Below are 15,943 nucleotides of genomic sequence, written 5' to 3' on the forward strand. Positions count from 1 at the left end.
TTTGAGGGCCACCTTGAACTCGTGACAGCACAACAGGAAAATCTGACGGAGGTGGGAAGTAACCCTCACACAGTGAGGGTGTGAAGAAAATGAAGCTATCTCCTTTCTTAATGCCGGAGACCTGTCCAATATGGTAGCTGCCAGCCTCACATGGCTGCTGAACACTTGAAATGTACCCAGTACAACAGAAGAACTGAATCAAATTACATGGAAATTTAAAATTCTGTTCCCCAATTGTATCTTAATTAGTTTTAAATTAAAATGCCATTTTAAAAATGAAATCATATTTAAACATGAATTCAGGGAAACCTGACATTCAATTCAGTTACTGGATAATTTCTAAGTATGTTCGGTATACTTGAATATGGGAATCTACTTTGTCAACTGTAAATTTTATGAAGTCTAAATACAAATCAAGCATTTCAAATGAGTAGTTAGCATCTGAATTAAGATTCCCTGTTAAATGTACAATATACAGAATCTTGAAGACTTAGTAAAATAAAAAGAATGTTAAAATTCTAAATTTTTAAGTCTGGATTACACATTGACATAATATTCTGCATACATTAAGTTACATACAATGTGTTAAAATGAATTTTGTCTGTTTCCTTTTATCCCCTTTTAATGTGGCTACTAGGAAATTTAGAGTTACTTATGTGGCTTGCTTTTCTATTGGACAGCACTGCTTTAGATGGCCTCTAAAAGACTGTTAAGGAGTGTCCTGTTTCGAGGACTGGAGAAACTGCCTATGACTTTTCGGCAGGGCTCTCTACACTCACCTGTCTCTATTTTTCGTAAGAAGATTTCGCTCGATGCCTTCCATCAGGTTTTCAAAACACAGATGCATAGCCTGCTGCTTCTCTGGTGGCTGGCTGTTCACGATACTGTTCCTTAGGTCAGAAAAATACTGTGGGGCAAGGAGTGAGACAGGGTAAGGAGAGATGAGGCTTATTAGCCTTCCCTCTTCTGCAGGGTGGAAGGAATGTTCTTCTCCAACAAGAAACAGAATTATCTACCAAAACTGGGTGCCTTTTTTGATTCAAGCAAGTACTTGCCAGATAATTTATCTTCATCTTACTTAAAAATCAAGAGTTTTAAATTTGTAAACACTCTAAGGGTCATCTGATCCAGGTTCTTGATTTTATCTTATCTTTTAAGTAATCCCTACACCCAATGTGGGGCTAGAACCAACAACCCTGAGATCAAGAGTTCCATGCTCCACCAACTGAGCCGGACTGGTGACCCGGATTTGGTTTCTTTTACAGGACTCTCTAGACTTCCTTATATTTGTTTGTGGTAGAGCTGAGCTAGAATTTAGGTCACAGGTGGTCTGATCTCCAGGTATATTCCCTTCTGGTAACATTTCCTCAGCCTTTACCTTTGTCTGAATTGCTATACATGGTGACTTCTAACAGTTAAGTGATTATGTACTTGTCAAACCATGAACAGAACATGCTCAGAAAACAGGCTATCTTCCCTCTGCTTTACCATCATGGGGTGTTCCTATAACGTTCCTCACAGTGCCCTGGCAAATGATAGCTAAATGTGTCTGCCCATGCTTCTGGCTCTCTTACCTTTTCATTAAGTAGTATCAAGCCGAGTAGGGGCCGAGACATAGACCACTGGTTCCTACAGTCTTCAAAGATGATGATGTTCAGCACCGTTGACAGCATCTGGAAATGGAGAATCTGAGGCAGTGACCTAGTGGGTAGCTACCCAAGATAGAATTATAGATTCCAAACAGAAGAGTTTATTGGGTTGAAGGCCTCTTCTGTCTGGAGTAAACCAGGCAAATAGTTTATGAAGTTTCATTTTAATCTTCTATTATGAGGTAAATTTTCTAAGGTATTTCCTTTCCTGCTTTTTAAATTGGTTTAATAATTGCTTTAAAAATGGACCTTTCCAGTTCACCTTGTTTTCTGTGGGGAATGGGATGGGTCACACAATGATCATACTAGGTAAAATCCCTTTGCACTGTAGCTCCCCGGTACTTGTCTGAGAGGAGATAGCTTTTTTTTTTTAAGTTGTTTTTTTTAAATGTTTACTTTTGAGAGAGAGCAACAGAGGATCCCAAGCAGGCTCTACACTGACAGCAAGGAGCCCAATGTGGGGCTCAAACTCACAAACTGTGAGATCATGACCAGAGTTGAAGTCAGAGGCTTAACCGACTGAGCCACCCAGGTGCCCCAGAGACAGCTTTTATAACATTTTGGGGATGTGATACGAATGTGAATTATTTCAGTTTCTTTAGAGAATAATACAAAGGTGAGACTAATAGCTAAAAGCTAAATAATTCCATTGATCCCCTTTCCTTATCTATTTTTATCTGTTTTTGCAAATCTTATTTTTGCAAAGATGCAGCATACAAATAAAACGATGGCAAACATATGGTTTGATCTCTGTGTGGTCAGTTATTTCCCTCTGTCCTGCATTCCTGTTCCCACTTTGCAAATGGGAGTAAAAGCTTTATAGCTGGGTGCTGCTAACTTGTGCCCCGCTTATGGCAACAGTCATTGCTGTAGAAGGAGGACAGGTCCAAGGCATAGGGGTAGGTGTGACACTTGGAAGAACAACTCAGACAGAACCTGATTTTTTCAGATTGTTTCTGTCTGATGATTGCTCAGCAAACTCAAAATCCACTGTAATTTTAAGGTGTAAACTTCACTTCGGCAGCATTATCCTGGTGAGACGTAAGACTCTGCATCTTGCTTGGCCTTTCCTCTCCCCCAGAGAGGGTCTTCCACTGTAGAACACCCCACAATGCCTCCTAATGCTCATGTTCCTTACCTGCTGGATCATCTCTGGATGCTGCTGCATGATATGCAGAAAGCGGTCACTCTCCTGGTTCAGAGGTGTCGTCCTCTTCTTGGTGCTCCGTGACAGTTGCTTAAAGAGGTATGTCACGATGTGGTCCAGGCAGGAGCAGCAGCCTGTGCATACCATGGTGTCTGGAAGAGGGGCAGGGGCGGATTAGAGCAGGGATACGCAGCTGCTGACGGTGACCCAGGAAAACATGGGTTGCCCTTAGCCGAGATCCCATAGAGGCAGAGGTACCCCGGCAGACTGGGAACTGCACCCGTTTCAGTCAACGCCTTGTGCTGGGTGTTTCCCATTAGCCTCTCACCCTCATCAGATAGCAAGGCCCGATCCTAAGTCTGAGAGTGTGTGTATGGTGATAGACAATATAAATGACTGATATTGACATTATTGACTCAGGTGGTATGGATGTAGGTCTTCTGCTTCATTAAAAAATAACGAACAATTTAGTATAGCAAGTACTTCCATTGTGCCGGATATTGTGCTAATAAGGACCTTGTAGGTATTATCTCTTATTTATCGTCTTGAGAACTCTGGGAGGTAGGTGATCCATTTTACAAATGAATAAACCAAAGTCTAGAGATCATATTGCTAATAACTGGACCGGCCGTGAGGAGAATCCAAGTGTGAGTTGTTAAGCCTCTGCTCTGAGTTACAGGGGTGGCACAGCTTCGCACTGCCTAGCAACATTCCTGGTCTGTCAGAGGACCCGTATTCTTGGTTTCCGAGGCATCCTGTGGGAGCTACAGACCTGTCTGTGTAGTTTACAAAGGGGACACTGCAGCACAGCTTGCAGACCGCGCTCTGACCACGTGAGGCACAGGCCAGGGCACTGAGGGATGAACCCTTAAATGAGTCAACCATTCTGTTTCTGTTTATACAGAGGGCCCTCTATTTTTAAGGAGCTATAAAACAGCCTTCCAAAGCCAGGTTGGATCCCTTGGCTAGACTGTCCTAGATATGCCTCTGCACCCTGCTGGAGGTAAATGTGTATCAAAGGGGTGGCATGGAGGTGTGGATGACTCACCATGTAGGCAATCCAAGTCATCCAATATGCATTTGCAATATATGGTGATTATTTTGCAGTTGACTTAATCCTCCCATTTACGTTCTGCTCAGCGTACTACAAAAAATGTATTTTTGGGGCACCTGGGTGGCTCAGTCAGTTGAGCATCCGACTTCGGCTCAGGTCACGATCTCATAGTCCATGAGTTCGAGCCCCGCGTTGGGCTCTGTGCTGACAGCTCAGAGCCTGGAGCCTGCTTCAGACTGTATCTCCCTCTCTCTCTGCCCCTCCCCCCAGCTCATGCTTTGTTTCTCTCTGCTCAAAAATGGATAAATGCTAAAAAAAAAAATAAATAAATAAAAAATTTTCTTCTTTGAACACATACACACCTAATATACACCTATTAAGACTGCTTGAAGGTACCCAGGAACAAAAGGGTTGACAGGAACCAGATGGGAGTAGGGGGAAAAACTTGTGAAGCTGGCTGTGTGAACACCTTCCACTGCCTCCAACTGCGGTAGGTTAGAATCCAGACATCCAGATACTACGGGTGCCTTTGTGCCCTCCTGCCCCCCCCCCCCCCATCTCTTTCCAGCTCTACTCCCCCCACCCCCCTTCTCTTCTGCACCAGTGTACCCGCCATCTGAATTTCCTGATTCTTTCTGGGCTGTAGGTGCTAGTAGTTGCAGTTCCTGATGCTGGGAAGCCTCCCCACTAACCTGATACTGCCCATTCACCTTTTTGGTTTATGCTTTGATATGAATGCTTTCAGCCAGGCCTTGTCTGACCCCCACCTCACCTCCTCAAAACTAGTTTAGGTATGCTTCCTGGCAGCTCTCTCAGCACTCCGTCCTCACTGTAGTAAGCAGAAAAGTGTAGGAAATAGGCAGTTGTCTATGTGTCTGCCTCATCCACCAGATAAAAAGCCCCTAAAGGACAGGGACTATGTGTTGTTAACTACTGTATCCTTAGTGTATAGCACAGTACTTGGTCCTCAGGACAGGGTCAGTAAATATTTGCTGGATGAGAATGTACTCATGAATCTTATACTCTCTGTGGTTAAGGCCAATTCCCCCAAAGCAGTAACCCTTTTGGATCCTGGGGCAAAATTCTCCTTTTCTGTTAAGTGGTTAAAACCAACCGACACGGGCACTCACCAAGTGCAGTAAGTCCTTCAGAAATGGAAGAGAGAATATACATGATGACATGAGGTTCCAGGCTTGCAATAAAGTTCATGTGGTCCTGGGTCAGGACTTCCAGTAGTGAATAGTAAGACTGGCTAAGCTTGGGATAATCCTGTGGGAAAAGAGGACAAAAATCAGGTTAGCATTGTGCACCTCCATATACAGGGAGCAAGATCTTAAATAAAACAGCTCAGTTCCCTTCAGATGGGAAGACAAAAGAGCTAGCTGGAGCTAGTGTAAGCTCTCCAGAGAAATATTCAATCAGTGTTGGCAAAATAACAAACAAAACCGCCAAACAAAAACACGCAAACAAGATGAGGGGCTCAGATCTTGCCAATGATGCTTAAGGCTTACCAGGAGGTCACTATGGGGAATAGAGAGGAGCAGCTTGATGAAGGTCTGTAGAGCATTGTCCAGGGCATCGTCTCCATAGAGACGGAAGACTCCAAAATTGACATAACTCCCACTGAGGGCAGCCTTCAGCATGGAGAAGCAGATGGAGATGCCCTTGAGCTTCAGTGCATAGACCTGATCCTTTGGGACCTCTCCTAGTGTCAGGATGCGATTGCCTGAGTGAGTAGACAGACACGTGGTAATATATTATTTATTCAACCACACTGTAACTGATAGTTTCTGTAACCAACGCAACCCTCTTACTCAAAGGCCCTTGGTGTCAGCTGGCACTGTAATACTGTCCTGGTTATTGCCAGGGCTAGCCTGAGACCTACACTGCATACACTAGGGTGACTGAGCTGGAATTCACTCCCAGGGTTATGCTCCTCTAAAGCCCTTACCATACATTGTTATCATCTTGCTTGTTTCTCTGAAGAGTAAAATGCCATTGGGGGAAGAGACGTCAAATTGGAGCCGCTGGGATCTGAGCAGAGAACACAGAAGGAGAAAAAGTCAGGGGTATGTTGCTGGAAGACTGGGATACTTGAGGCTTGGGTGATTCTTTTTGCACTAAGATGTTCAGATTACCTATCCTAACATGGAATAACTAAGTTAAAGATATTTAACCTGTGACAGAGCTTGTATCTTGAAGACTAACACCTAGACTCAAGTTCTGCTTCTCAAAGTGAAAGCATTTAAAAGAAAAAAAGTGAGGCAGATGAAATACTCTTAAAATTGTCCATTTTGATTAAAGTATAGTTTCTACAACAGTCATTTCTGACGAACTCAAAGCTCGTCAGACATTAATCTACATTTACCTTTATAGCTTTGGTGGCAACTAAGGGAGGGTACAAGCACTATTACCACTTTATAAAAGAAGAGAGGCAAAGGGACTGCGAATGCTACAGGACAAAGTAGGTGAGGCAAGCATTTTAAACAACTTGAGTTCTGGGGTGCCCAGTTGGGTTTGGCTCACGGTTTCACGGTTTCAAGCTGCATCGGGCTCTGTGCTGGCATCTTGGAGCCTGCTTGGGATTCTCTCTTTCCCTCTCTGCCCCTCCCCCACTCATGCTCTCTCAGATAAATAAATAAACTTGAAAAATAAAAAACAAAAACACTTGAGTTCTGAGTTCCTGACTGTTCTCTTGACCAATGCACCTCTTCTTTCGTTTGATCCACCTTTTAAATGAGCTTCTAGTTGGTCTTTTTAATGACTCTAGTTGGTTAAGGCCTCATACCTAACAGTCCTCCTTGATTCTTCTTTCCTTTCCTCCCCACACTGGATCCATCAAGATCTAGCTCTACAGTATGCCCTGAATCTATCTACTTCCTGTGCGGTCCTTCTGCTCCCACTCTTGTTCCCCCCGTCTCTTACTTCAGAGTAGAGTGATACCTTTAAATAAGGTAAACAGAGATCATTTTAATCCCATGCATAGAAGATTTCTGCAGCTTCCCACTGTAATGAGAATGCACTCGTCCTCACTACTGCTGTCCTAAGTTACTATATGACTGGGTCTCTGCCGGCCTGTTTGACTTGTTTACTATGGCCTCCCCTCATTTGCCATGCTCCAGCCAGTGGTATTTTCTGTCTCAAGTCCCGTGAGCTCATCCCATCTTAGGGTTTTATAGTTGTTCTCACTGTTTAGAATGCTTTTTTTTTTTTTTTTTTAACGTTTATTTTTGAGACAGAGAGAGACAGAGCATGAACGGGGGAGGGTCAGAGAGAGGGAGACACAGAATCTGAAACAGGCTCCAGGCTCTGAGCTGTCAGCACAGAGCCCGACGCAGGGCTCGAACTCCTGGACCGTGAGATCATGACCTGAGCCGAAGTTGGACGCTTAACCAACCAAGCCACCCAGGCGCCCCTAGAATGTTTTTTCCCCTTATTTTGCTGGGCTACCAGAGTCTTTCTTGTCATTCAGATCCCAGCTTAAATATCACTTTCTCTGAAAGGCCTTCTCTGACCCTCTTCTCCGTCAATTCCCATTTTATTAACTTTTTTTTCATAGCACTTACCATTATTTGAAATGATTTTCCATGCTTGTTTTACTGTCTTTTCCCCTGAATGTAAAATCTAAGAGAGGAGAGGTTTTGTCTGACACAACAGCTAAGAAAGTGGCTGGCAAAGACTAGATGCTCTCAAATATTTATCTTGTAAATGAGTAACTCTTGATTATAAGCCTGATGGGAGGCTACTGCCACCCCTCAGTAAGGCAGTTTTAAAAATTAATTATCTCAGGTGTGCCATGAAAGGCAGATACACAGACCTGAAATTCTAGTGAAGTCAATGTGCCGGATTACTGTTTTCCTCCATCCCTAAATTTTTCAGCGAATCTAAAATTTGGTATTTTGGAAGTCTCTCTTACTTTCTTCTTAAGTAAATCTTTACCAATCCAGCTGCAATCTCCCAAATAGATACCTTTCTTAAAACGGTATTCTAATGCACCCGGCATCATTCTCAATTAGTCCTTCTGAAATGAGAACTTTGAAATGTGGTAGGCATGGCACCATTACTAAGTGTTAACTTTTATATGTGGGTGGCAAAATTAGAATGTTGGTTGCCAAATTCACTTCTTGTAAGAATAGGTATCTTGGGGCTCTTTTCAAGGTGACTTATTTCCTGCAAGCAGCTGTGGCTTTGTGTGGCTGGAGCACCCTTTTTCCAAACATACAAAAATATACATACGTGAACTTTTATAGATATTTTTTGCAAATTCTATTAGCAGTGAGTCTTATTATCTTTCACAATCTGCCCAAAACATTAGATGAAATAATTTCTCCTAGAATTCTCTCGGGTAAAAGGGCACTTGTGCCCTTTGAAAATTTCCTCTTGCTTACCTATTATGAACTAATTCAGCCATGAGCTTGAGCACAGGTGTGGTACAAGCTGGATCATGGTACCATAGCTCAATTGCCCGCTGGAGAATTGGCATGTAGGATGGATATCTGTAAATGAAAAGCTAAGGAAAAATTCTGAATCCAGAAAGGTACAGAATTTAAAATAATCTCTCCGCATTGGCCAAGCACAAACTGTCAAGTTAAAGTTCTCTAATTTCCTGCCTCCTGCTTGTTAATCTTGCAGTCTTTCTAACCAGACTGTGTGTTCTTAAAATTTTCATAGGCATCTAATAATGTGCTGTAATTTACATAATGATTTTCTTCTGAAGAGCATAACGTATTTCATATTGTTATTTATCCTCTTATCCCTTCGTGACAGGGAAGCAGCTATTTCCGTTATATAACTACTGGAGAAACAGGCAGTCAGATACGAAATGATTTGTTCAAGGTTATGAATCCAAGGTTAGGCTTTCTAATTCCTAGGGAAGCTGTCTTTTCTTAGTAGATCGAAATGTCTCTTTTTTCTAAGTGTGGCAAAATTCACATGCAGCAGCTCCACAGGCATTTTATATCTGGGGCCCAGAAAAGAAAGTGGTAGGAAACGACCTCGTTCATTTCCCCATCTCTCTCACGGGAGCAGGTAGCGCTATGCCATCACACCACTATGGAATGGGAGCTTATGAGTTGCCTTTGGGGGCAACTCCTTGCCTTCGTAGCCTCCCTAACCCTGCCCACCCTCATCCCCCATGACTACACCGCCCATCCACCCTCCAGTTAAGGCTTGCAGTAGCACGCTCCTGGTCTGTATTAGGATACATCCACTCAAACAGCATCATGAAACTGGTCTTGGCATTGAAGGCGAAAGCTATCCCTCTCAGGTCTCTTACTAGGCCAACCAGAGTTCGCTGTAGTAGAAGGCAAAAGTAGGTTAAAATAGAAGAAAAACCAAACCTATAACTACTTGATGGGGATTTCACAAATGTGTAATCAAATTCTTCCACCATTCAACAAATACTCCTTCCCAGATATTCCGAACTGATCTCTTCCCTACTAGAATGGAATCTTTTCACTTAGAAAATTAGTTTTGTAAGCCTGTTATCTACTAAGAAAAAGCAATGGTTCCTGATCCATCACAGCAAAAACAGAAGCTGATAAAGTTTTAAGACACTAATATGGTAAGTTCTAAGTAAAAAGGAGAAGAGCAAAAAAGCTTGATTGAAGAAGAGTTAGGAAAAAAGAAGATAAAAATGGCCAAAAAGTCCACACAAGAAGAGGCAGAAGGACCACATATCTGAAAGGTCTGGTACCACACCTAGTTACAAAGGCATCAGCACCACAGGAAATCAAATGCAGATCCTGCAGGGAGGAAACACAGCAACCTCCATCTTACCTGCCCTGGTTGGAGGCCCTGGAAATAAGACTGATGTGTAAATGTTGGAGGGTAAAGTACACTTTCACAGTGAAAGAGATGGAGGCCTAAGAGGCAGATACTTGTGCCGTCATACTGCTAGGTGGCATGAGGGCCAGGGTTAAGACTCATACCATCGAGACTCCAAATCCTCTGTTTCTCAGTAGGACTTTTACTTGTCCCGTGGGCCCTGAACAGCAGGAAGACTGCTTTTAAAAGCTGATAATCAATAGGCTCAAGGACATGGGAACATTTGGGTGTCCTGACTCATTTGCCAAAAATGACTGTACTTCTGGGGCGCCTGGGTGGCTTAGGCAGTTAATGTCTGACTCTTGATTCTGGCTCAGGTCATGATCTTAAAGTTCGTAAGATCGAGCCCTGTGTCGGGCTCTGCACTGACAGCCCTGCTTGGGATTCTCTCTCTCCCTCCCTCCCTCCCTCTCTCTCTCTCCCCCTCTGCCCCTCCCCCACTCACACACACACACACACACACACACACTCACACACTCTCTCTCTCTAAATAAACAAAACAAAACAGACTGTACTTCTAACAGCCTGCTTTAAGCAGACAATTCTCTTCCTAAACTGATACCATAACTTGTCTTCAAATCTAAGACACAGCCACTTTAAAAAACTTATTACATGAGGTGTGACAAAGATGTGGAAAATGCTTGCAGTTCGTGGCCAAAATGGTTCTTTTCATTAATTTCACCTGCTTTGTATGGAACTAAAGTGATGGGGAAAAGGGCTGCTATTCAGTGATAGCCCTCAATTATCCTTGGTACCGGTTAGTACTCTAGCTCAAGTTACTGACATGCTCCACACTAAACTCAACTCTGAATAGTACCTATCTCAAAACACTGGTAGAAAGAGGGGAGACAGCTGGGCAAAGTGGTGTTGCTCCGTGACTTCCCTGATGATTTAGAGACAGAAAACTAAGAGGCTTTCTAGAGAAGAAAACAGAATTTTAGAATATTAGGTAAAGCCTGGCATCTTGGGGCAATACTTCTGGCTATTTGGTGACTATAATTCAGCTTCAGCATCATTATGAACACTGCAAAAAAGTCCTACGTCCTACAAATATTAATAGCCTAGTATCTTCTGGTTTTGGTCCAGAGATCTATGGACAAGGAGAGCAGGTATGTGTGAAGATGAGGAGAGCAAAAATCAAGAAATGATAATTCTGAGAGCCAGAAATCAATAACTAAAGGTAACTTTAAAATTCCATATATGTGGAAATTCATACACCCTTCTAAATGACTCCTGTCAAAGAAGAAATCTTAATGGAAATTAGAAAATCCAAAGAATTGAATGAAAATGAAAATGTTACATACAAAAACTATAGATTCTGGAGGCCTATTTCATGACAGTGTTAATATACTTAATGCTATTCAACTGTACACCTAAAAAATGGTTAAGCTGGTAAATTTTACATTATGTAAACCAACATGTGGAATAATATGCCTAGAGGGACAGTTATAGCTTTAAATGATTACATTAGGAAAGAAGGAGGGCTGAAAAGTTAGAATGGAAAAACCCCAAGAAAAACATATGAAAATAAACATAAAGAGCAGAACTGAATGAAGTAGAAAACAAAGATACAACAGGGTTTTGTTTTGTTTTTGCAAAGACTAACAAAGTTGACACATTTCTGGCAAGACTGATCCAGGAAAGAGAAAGCACAAATATGCAGTATTAAAACTGAGAGGCGACACATAACTAAAGATACAACCAGAGATCAAAAAACAATAGGAAAACACACAAAATAACTTTATGCTACAACATTTGAAAATGTAGACAAAAATCATAAGTATTACATAAGAAAACACTTTAACATAAAAACAAAAGACTTTATAAATCTCTACTGGTTTGTCGATTTCAAAATCCCAGGAGCCCAAGAGATTAAATAGAAGTGAAATCAGTGGGAAATGTATGGATGAGCACTATTTTCTGTAGTAATAGCTAATCTAGTTTCTGTCAGGGGCTGCCCAAAAGCAGAAACTGGTCAATCAGTGGGTGAAGGACTCACCTTTGCCTCTTGCTCGTTGAAACTATTAGTGCTAAACATCTGGGCCACAGCCTCAAATGCGGCTGTGAGTGGCAGCATGAATTGCTCATACTGATCTTCATCCTCTCCTGAAAGGTAAACAACCCAGGGTGTGACTCCAATATAAAAAATTCAAAGCTATGCATGCAAGGAAAATAAGATGGTATGAAAGATGAGCAGACCCGAGGATAATTCAAGGGGGCCCCTTTATCATCCCCACGGGTATGAGTACTAATTTCAGAATAAAATATATAGAGAGAATTTTTAAACTAGAAAATGGCCGGAAGTCATCCAGTCCAGGGATGTCCACACTGTGTTTGACAATACCAGAGATTCCTATGTGTATGAGGTACTATGTTTTTATTTACTTCTCCTTAAGTGACAGCTGACAGTCAGTTAAGAAAGGACCGAGTCTGGTGTATGAGAACCTGATGAGACTCGTACTGGAGTCAGGTGCCTGTGGAGGCTCTCTTCACACTTCTCTCTTTTCACTAATCTTCCATAAACCTGGAAGGTTCTGTAATGTTATATAGTAGGATTGAATTTAAATAGCTCAGAATGAAGACAAGTGCTGCGTTTCAGTCATTAGTTGACCCCAAACTGCTAATATCACACGGCAGCTACAAAGGCTCTTAAGCCTTGTGGGTTCACATGTGCTAGTGAACTGGGGGGGGGGAGGGGGAGAGGTGGGCATGAAAAGTTGTGTTGACTGTCTTGGGTGGGTTGCACCTTCATGTGGGGTAGAGGGTTATCTGGCCAACAACAGGCATTTAGGCCTCAATTCTCTTAACTTTCTGAGGACAAGTATGAAATAGGTTTTAAAAATCACTGCACATCAGATGAAAACTTCTGGCACATATAGTTCTTCTCTTCCAGTTACAGGGACCATTATAGCATGATCTGTTCTTGGTGAAATCAGACCGTTATTTCAGACAGTTTTGTTACTGATGAAACAACAAAAAAGACCTCCCCCACATCTAGTTTTCCATGCTCAAGTAAGAATTTAGAACAATGCCAGACTACTACGCGAGCCTCTAGGATTTATTGCAGTACCTAAATCCACCATGAGGAGACGCCCAAGTGCCGTGTAGAACGTAGTCCGACACCTCATGTCTGTCAGATTGGACTGATTGTTAATACCCAGAAATGAAAAGTGCTCGCTCTATTAAAAAAAAAAGAAGACAAGTTAAAAAGATAAAGACATGGGTCACAGGCAGAAGGCAAGCCAGGAATTTCAGAATTACTGAGCCGTTTCAAGCTAATGGCCACATCATCATTCCTTAAGGGTATGAGTGGGATTAAAAATTTTTTTAATGATTGTTGTTATCTACAACTAATTTATCTTTCTATGAATAATAGTAGGCAGCTTCACCATAATTCAGATAATTTGGATTCCAAAGAGCAGCTCAGATGAGAGTAAGTGTGATCTGGCAGTGTGAAGGGAGTCAGGGAGCAGTCTCTGGCTGTGGGGGCACTACGGACCTCAATTGAAACATCCCTCTTATATGGCTGAGGAAGTGTGTGTGGCTGGCTGGAGAGGAGAACTGGGAAGAGGTGCTAAATCACTCACCGTGTGATTGTTCAGCATGAACTGTACCGCACTAAGCTTCACTAGTTTCCTTACACTACTGTATGTGAAGACAAAGAAAGAAGGTCAAGGAAAGTGTGTGCAAAAGAAGAATCTTTAATGCAGAATGCAACTTTCTAGGATAAAGTAGCTTCTTTCTTGGCTATGAATTCCATACCCAGATTATCTTATTTTCCTTAAGCACTTGAATATAACACCTGCCAAATGGGGGGGAAAATGTGTTTTCTTCTAAGCAGTATTTAACTGATTGATGACAGAATACCGATACCAAACTCCTATCTGTAAGAAAAGAGATAAAACCCAGCAGTTCCCCCCCAAGAATCATGAATATCCTAGGACAGCTTTTCTCACTGGGGCTTCTAAGAGCAAATTAAGCCCTAAATCCCTGCCTAAGGCATCCATGGTGTGTGGTGAATTAGGTTCTCTCTTATGCATTTAGAATGGCACTAGTTACGTACAATCTTAAAAGTCACTAATTTTTATAGGGTTTAGTCTCTTGTAGACCCCTGATTGTGGAAGCCTGCCTCAAGAGCAATTCAAACTTTATAGTAGACTTGGTCCAGCCCAAGAGGGAATACAGTCACTACTTTTACTGCAGGGCCTGGAATCAGGCTGCTTCTAGCAACAGGCTGACAATCAAGGTGGACTCTGTCATCACTGGGGATGCAAAAATCATGGCCACAGAGTGTATACTGATCAGACAGCTCTGCTATGTATTTCTGGATCTTAGAGATAACCAGGCATAAATCTGTAGAAACTGTTAGCTTATGGGGTGGCTCCTATTTGGAGTCTGGAATTCTCCCTGGATTCTGTGTGGGTATTGGCTTTGGCTCCTAGGAGAATGGAGAATACCTGAGCACACATAAAGCTAAATTAAAGTGGAAGCAGCAGGAGGCCATGATTTCTAAGACTGTGGCAAGCCACAGTTCCTGCTGTGCACAGAAACCGGCTTAGAAAAGGATATCCAATGGAGAGATCATTGAGAAGCTGTAGTGTCTTGGAAGTGATTGGTTCACAGCGGCCCCAGTACTTCAGGTTGGTGATGCTGGAGGACAAAAAGAAAAAAAAAGCAGGAGATACTTTTGATTTGCCTGGTTTCCTTGAGGGTTGGAAGAAGAAGAAAATCATCCACCAAGAGTCACCACACATCTGCATCACCAATTCACAGACATCACAACCACAAAAAATGGGTATAAAATCTCCGTACTTACATTTGGTTGACTAGAAAAATTATCCTTCAGATAATCTTCACTACTTGGTTCCAAAGCTACACTGGCCCATACCCAGGCCCTTGGAATTCTGGGGCACTCCAGGGCTGATTTCTGCAGCAAGGGTAAGAGATTTCTGCGGCAGTGATAACATGCAGACGTATGCAATTCTGCACCTGCGCCATCCACTGTCAGCTGCAGAATTCTAGTAGCCCTTGCTTCCGGGTTCTTGGCTGGCAGAGTCCTTTAGACCCCCTTTGCTTTTTGCATCAAATTATTAACCAGCTCATGAATATGGGTGTTTAGGATTGGGATGGCTGGAAGGGGAAAAATGTCACTTTGCACACAGCCCTGGGTAAAATATTTAGCTCCTAGTTGTGTGCTTTGAGATACTGAGCTCCTAAAAAGGGGAAAATGTAAACAAAGGGGGCAAAACTTAAAAAAAAAGAAAACAAACAAAAAAAGGGCCAATTAGGAGCTCCAACTTTGAAGACAGTTCAAACAGCACTAGATTTTGCAGATTCAAGACTCTTCAAGAGTGTGATAGTTCTTGAGAGGAATAAGCCTGTTTTAAATTGGGGCTCTCCTCCTGGCAGGGGGGGGCGCACACCTAGTGGAAATCAGCACCAGAAAACGAATGCCTACTCTGGGCATCTCTGGCAGCAGGGTGATTGGGTGAGAGGCTGAGCACCTCTGGGGAGGGATGTCCATTTTGCTAATGCCATGACAGGGTTTCACCGGTGATTCCAGAGGCTATAGAGGAGATTCCACATGAACAAAATTAAATCCTTGCCTGTACAAGCCTGGAATGCTCTGGGGCCGGGCCATATCTCTAAGCACAGCTTGTCACACACTCAAATGCACAATTTTCTGACGCAAACGATCAATGCTGGAATACCAAGGCACTGGCAGCATAATGCCAAGATCACATTTTACAGTTGCAAGGGACTCTTGCTGATGGCAAGCCAAACACTTACATTTTTCCTATGAAGACGCTTAGGACCATGGTCTCATCATTCAAGCCCAGAACTTCTGAGAGTCGGCGGTACAGCTGGTGTTGTGTTAAGGGAAGAGAAAGTAATCAGAAAATATGGATTAGAAAAATCACATCTCAGTACTGTGTCCTTATTCAGGGGTAAGATGTGGGAAGAAAATGGACGAAACTGTAGGGGAAGTCTTTGTTGAAGGGATTAAGCTAGTTTGGAAGTATTACTTGACACTGGATAGATGCTGAGCTATCTTACCAGTCCCCTTCGACCCTGAGATTATAAAGACTATCAAAACCTTCTGCTGTTCTCAGTATCAATTCATGTACAGAAACTGAGAATTGCCAGTGTTGAGACCAATAGATGTTTTGACTGGCCATTTGTTAAGCATAGGGAGCATTAGAGAGATGGACCCAATTCTTTGATGAATCTCTCAAAATTCTACACATGAAGAGGAGACATGTGGAC

At 42.5% G+C, this 15,943-nt stretch overlaps 1 protein-coding gene across 1 annotated transcript in view; it reads right to left on the bottom strand.

Annotated features, from left to right (window-relative positions):
- The window catches only part of XPO7 (exportin 7), a 40,590-nt gene that overhangs the window by 1,823 nt on the left and 22,824 nt on the right, over positions 1 to 15,943 (bottom strand). The window contains exons 15-27 of the mRNA XM_053900967.1: positions 15,467 to 15,540; positions 14,243 to 14,326; positions 13,264 to 13,324; positions 12,747 to 12,855; positions 11,676 to 11,782; positions 9,055 to 9,143; positions 8,239 to 8,346; positions 5,802 to 5,884; positions 5,362 to 5,576; positions 4,981 to 5,119; positions 2,788 to 2,948; positions 1,575 to 1,673; positions 780 to 907 (exon numbers count right to left, since the gene is read on the bottom strand). Of these exons, the coding sequence (XP_053756942.1) occupies positions 780 to 907; positions 1,575 to 1,673; positions 2,788 to 2,948; positions 4,981 to 5,119; positions 5,362 to 5,576; positions 5,802 to 5,884; positions 8,239 to 8,346; positions 9,055 to 9,143; positions 11,676 to 11,782; positions 12,747 to 12,855; positions 13,264 to 13,324; positions 14,243 to 14,326; positions 15,467 to 15,540 (1,457 nt within the window). The remainder of the gene's footprint in view (positions 1 to 779; positions 908 to 1,574; positions 1,674 to 2,787; positions 2,949 to 4,980; positions 5,120 to 5,361; positions 5,577 to 5,801; positions 5,885 to 8,238; positions 8,347 to 9,054; positions 9,144 to 11,675; positions 11,783 to 12,746; positions 12,856 to 13,263; positions 13,325 to 14,242; positions 14,327 to 15,466; positions 15,541 to 15,943) is intronic.

The sequence above is a fragment of the Panthera pardus genome, unplaced genomic scaffold (assembly GCF_024362965.1).
Source record: "Panthera pardus isolate Hobbes unplaced genomic scaffold, ASM2436296v1 HiC_scaffold_13, whole genome shotgun sequence".
Classification (NCBI taxonomy): domain Eukaryota; kingdom Metazoa; phylum Chordata; class Mammalia; order Carnivora; family Felidae; genus Panthera; species Panthera pardus.